At 41.6% G+C, this 4,956-nt stretch overlaps 1 protein-coding gene across 16 annotated transcripts in view; it reads left to right on the top strand.

Moving 5' to 3' along the window:
* The first annotated feature begins 1,632 nt into the window (after window positions 1–1,632).
* Window positions 1,633–4,956, top strand: part of zdhhc15b (zinc finger DHHC-type palmitoyltransferase 15b) — a 20,747-nt gene continuing 17,423 nt past the window's right edge. For 5 of the 16 annotated variants that reach the window (XM_052518082.1, XM_052518081.1, XM_052518086.1 and 2 more), the window contains exons 1-4: window positions 1,641–1,833; window positions 2,316–2,342; window positions 2,467–2,561; window positions 4,932–4,956. The exon at window positions 4,932–4,956 is cut by the window's right edge and continues 96 nt beyond it. In XM_052518082.1, coding sequence (XP_052374042.1) covers window positions 1,716–1,833; window positions 2,316–2,342; window positions 2,467–2,561; window positions 4,932–4,956 — 265 coding nt within the window. In that variant the 5' untranslated portion in view covers window positions 1,641–1,715. Of the gene's footprint in view, window positions 1,834–2,315; window positions 2,343–2,466; window positions 2,562–4,931 lie in introns of all 16 variants that reach the window. The other 11 variants (XM_052518077.1, XM_052518079.1, XM_052518078.1 and 8 more) reach the window with 7 other exon arrangements.

Genomic DNA, 4,956 nt, shown 5'->3' on the forward strand with positions numbered 1-4,956 from the left:
TACCCATAGTTCGGGGAATGGAAAATGGAGGTGAGTAGTGTGGACGATATGAAGGAAATGGAGAAAAGGTTGGTGAAGAAACAGCTGTACTGGAATGTGAACAATATGGGTGTCAATCCTGATGGTATGGAGTGGGAGGAGTCAAGGGGTCAAGGACCGGGATGGTGGGTAGTGGAAAGACGCAGGAAGAAGAGAGATCATGATATAGAAAGACGCAGGAAGAAGAGAGATCATGATATAGAAAGACACAGGAAGAAGAGAGATCATGATATAGAAAGACGCAGTGAAGAAGAGAGATCATGATACCAAAAACAGTGGAGCGTCTAGTAAAGAAAGCATACAGAGGACCAAGGTAGGAAGCAGGATTGGTGATGTGGTGAGAGTGTGTTTGATGAGACCACAGAGCCTCATTTACACCCAACTAACTAACGCAGTAGATAAAGAAGTAGGTGGCGTCAAATTAGCTTGGTTAATTGGAAATGGTAGATATGTAATATTGTGTGGTAGCCAGGCTCAGCAAGAGAAGATTCTGAACATGGAAAAGCTTAATGGAAAGAAGATGAAAAGCCATGTCCCTGGGGATTATGGTGGAGAGGAGCCATCACTGCTGTCCCAATATCTGTGTCCACAGAGATGACATTAAAGGCAATGTGAAGGCAGGCAGAGTGATTGAGGCCAAAAGGTTTTGATCAGTTGGAAAGAGGGTTGAAGAAGTGAAAGCTTTTCAGTGAAAGTCTTGCTGGGAAAGTACACATAAGAATCCTTAGATTCAATGTTTGAGAATTTGTCCCATGTCCACTGCTGTGTTTTAAATACCAAAGAATGGGATATGTAGCTGCTCAGCGTAAAGGAAAGAAAAGATGAGCCAAGTGCGGAGGGGAACATGATTATGGTGAACGATGACTCCTCTCCTCTCTTGAGTGTTGTAATTGTAGGGGAGAACACAGAGCAGCATTTGGTGGATGCCAGGTTCAGAGAGAGGCAAGAGAGGCTCAGAGATACAGGATCCGTCATGATGTATCACACGCAGAGCCTGTAAAACAGATTGGTAGAACTACTGTCAGACTGATGGATCTTATATGGCTGCTCCTGTAGTAAGTGGATCTACTGTCAGAGCTGGTGTTTCGGCTGGTCCTGTGGCATGGTTTCAAGGCCTGTTCAGAAATCTGGTGCTCATGAATGTGTGGCGTCAAAGGACCCTTTGATAATGAATAAAGTTGACTTCATAGCTTTTATTGGTAAGGTTATCAATACGCTTCGGGTTGTGGAAACCAGAAATGCCAGGTTGAAGGTTATTGTGGAGACGGCAGAAGACATTTTGGGGGTAACAGATGTTACTGTTGACATGCTGAACAATCCTAAGGGAGTGTTTAGGCATGATAATAGATACAGTTGAATGGGTTTTGGGGGAGGTAGAAGTTAGGGATTAATTTGGTTTAGAATGTTATTTTCATGGTAGTACAGAATTGGGCAGCTAATGACTGATCATACATTCAAGCATAGTGGGTGGGGAACGCATTTAAACGATTGTTTGCGGACCGCCACGTTTCCATAGAAGAAGAAGAAGAAGGAGGAGGAGGAGCAGGAGGAAGGAAGAAGGAAGCAGTGGAGTGGAGTAGAGCGGAGTGGAATGGAGTGCAGTGGAGTGGAGCGGACTGGAATGGAGCGGAGTGCTGAGAATATGATTGTAGAGCCAGTTTGGTCGGAGATGGACAATGGCTCTTTCCCGAGGTCTGAGATGCTGTGCCCGGGTGTTTTCCTGGATACCAGTCCTCATAATCACCTCCGTGGTGCTGTGGTCCTACTACGCCTATGTGTTTGAGCTATGTGTATGTAAGTATGGGGATTATGACTGTTGTCTGATATGTTTTTGTCGGCGATGCTAGCTAGCTAACACAAACAGCTCTTTAAACCTGCTAGCCAAACCTAGCATCATGCTAACCAGGAAGCGGTTTTTTTTTCGTGATAATTGTCTTTATAAATCTAACTAGTGACCATATTGTACTGTTTTTTTTTGTTGTTGTTTCTAATTCCATTTGTGAACGAAGTATACTGTTGTTACATTGGCCTACCAAATAGCTAGCTATATATTTAAAGGCCATTAACGTTACGGAATGTAGCTAACTATGTTGTGATAAGACAGACAGTATGTTAGTGAGCTACTGTAAGTACAGGTGTGAAGTAATCACCGTCAGACTGTAACATGTTGTTTTGCTGTGTTTAGCAGCTTCAGCTACCAAATATCTGTTGGAGTACTGCTGTACAGCTGTTTGCATGTCAATAATTCAGAATTGTCCAATGTGTGCTCTTCACAGTCACTATCAGCAACACATTGGAGAAGGGTGAGTTTTTTTTATTTGTAACACATAGGCCTAATCAATGGTCAGAATAGTCATCTGACACCTTGTAGACACTTGAATATCAGCTTGATGGTTTCCTAAGTGTTGTATCTGTCTGTGTTTCCAGTGGCCTACCTACTGGTGTTCCATGTGTGTTTTGTGATGTTCTCCTGGACCTATTGGAAGGCCATCTTCACTCCTCCTGCCACACCCTGCAAGAAGGTAGGAGTTCATTGTCGGTGGTTTGTCCCGTCTGGAGTAGACCTACATGGCCAAGCAAGACATCATCAAGACTTGTCTTGTTCACACTGCAGGCCTTAATGCTTCAATTAGGTTTTTTTATTCTTTCATATCTGTTTTGGAATACTGACTGTTCAGACAGAAAGTTACAAAGTGACTAAATCAGATTTATGTGTTTAGAAAACGGTCATTTGCTGACTTGGCTATGCTAAGTCATAGTAACGACTGGCGTGTGTGCAGTGGTGTAGGCTGATTGGTGGTGGTGCTCGTGGGCCTGCATCCTATCACTCAGAAGTTATGTAACAAGCTAAGGTTACAACGATGCCTCGCCATGGAAATTTCCCAGTTGCTTTGAATGTTCAAAATCATAGTGTGGGATCACTTTTAAAGCCTCAAAGGATGAGATGATCCAACTTTCACAACGAGTCCTTTTTTGGCTAGACACATCAGTCAACTAGCTAGCTAGCTATTTTTCCCCCAACATCGGACACCCCGTAACTTAGGACAAGCGGTTGGAGGATTAATATATATAATATAATATAATAATATATGCCATTTAGCAGACGCTTTTATCCAAAGCGCTTACAGTCATGTGTGCATACATTCTACGTATGGGTGGTCCCGGGAATCGAACCCACTACCGGCGTTACAAGCGCCATGCTCTACCAACTGAGCTGCAGAATCACCTCAAAGCTCAACATTTTAAATGGACTGGAAAATAACGGTACAGTTTGTCACTAAAGACAGCCTTCTAGCTAGCTGACCACCGATTTTCATTGCAGTTTAAGTAAGTTAGGTTTTGAGAGTTTTCAAAAAATGATATATTTTACACATTTTGTGGGACACGCTGTAAATTGTCAAATTCAAATGCGCGACAGACCACACATCATTTAATATGCAATTTACCTAAATTATTCATACTCATTTATATGTTAGTATTAAACTGATCTACTTTCTCAAAACACAAGATTACATCTGTATAATGAGACATTATTTGGTTACAACCCGAAGAAGATGTTGTTGAAGAACCATTTTTAACAGTCAACAGGAGGGGGCACATTCAATGGAAAGACAGACAAGTCCTTTTTTATTATTTACTGGATCGCTAGTCAACTAGTAAACTAACTGGTAAACTAACTAGTAAACTAACTGGCAAACTAACTAGTAAACTAACTAGTAAACTAACTAGTAAACTAACTGGTAAACTAACTAGTTGGTGTCTCTTTGTTGAACAAAATTAAACAAATATCTTGTAATTAAACAAAATAGTAAGGTGGCCAATAATACGGGAGGTATTTGTTTTGCTAAACCTCTTATCAAAAAGCAGAGTAGCAACAAGATCTGCCAAATAACTCTAAAAACCACCTCGTGGTCCTTCTGTGGCTCAGTTGGTAGAGCATGGCGCTTGTAACGCCAGGGTAGTTTCGATTCCCGGGACCACCCATACGTAGAATGTATGCACACATGACTGTAAGTCGCAAGGATAAAAGCGTCAGCTAAATGGCATTTATTATTATTATTATTATTATTAGGGCAACAACATCAGATTTGACGCAATGCCAGGAATCAGATTTGTGTCTGATTTCAAACCACCTACAAAGGTGGTTTGAAATTAGGCTTTAAATATTCCATTCCATGTGCTTTTTGGCTGTTCTGACTGCAGGGAAAAAGTATAGATTTTAATCGGATATGCAAAAAAAAAAGTGGATCTGAGTCACTTCAAACTGCCTGTGTGAATAAGGCTATATACATGCGTAGCCTATGGCATGTAGCCTAATAAAGCATGATCCCTGTTGACTAATGTAACTTTTTATGTTGCTGGAAGCTTTTGAATATAATGTTGCCTATAACAGCCATAGAATGTTGCTGTTATAATCAGAAGATGATTCAAAGCCTGTGTATTTATTTGTATTCGTTATGGTTCCCCATTAGTTCCTGCCAAGGCAGCAGCTACTCTTCCTGGGGTTTATTATGGATCCCCGTTAGTTCCTGCCAAGGCAGCAGCTCCTCTTCGTGGGGTTTATTATGGATCCCCATTAGTTCCTGCCAAGGCAGCAGATACTCTTTCTGAGGTTTATTATGGATCCCCATTAGTTCTGCCAAGGCAGCAGCTACTCTTCCTGGGGTTTATTATGGATCCCCATTAGTTCCTGCCAAGGCAGCAGCTACTCTTCCTGAGGTTTATTATGGATCCCCATTAGTTCTGCCAAGGCAGCAGCTACTCTTCCTGGGATCCATCAAAATTAATGCAGTTTTATAAAATGTTTAAAACGTTACAATAGATTCACAGATTTGACAACACATGCTTCATCAAGGCTCATATTAGTATTATAACGTGGTTGTTGGTTCCAGTTCCAGCTGTCGTACTCCGACAAGG

Source organism: Oncorhynchus keta, chromosome 4, assembly GCF_023373465.1.
Source record: "Oncorhynchus keta strain PuntledgeMale-10-30-2019 chromosome 4, Oket_V2, whole genome shotgun sequence".
Classification (NCBI taxonomy): domain Eukaryota; kingdom Metazoa; phylum Chordata; class Actinopteri; order Salmoniformes; family Salmonidae; genus Oncorhynchus; species Oncorhynchus keta.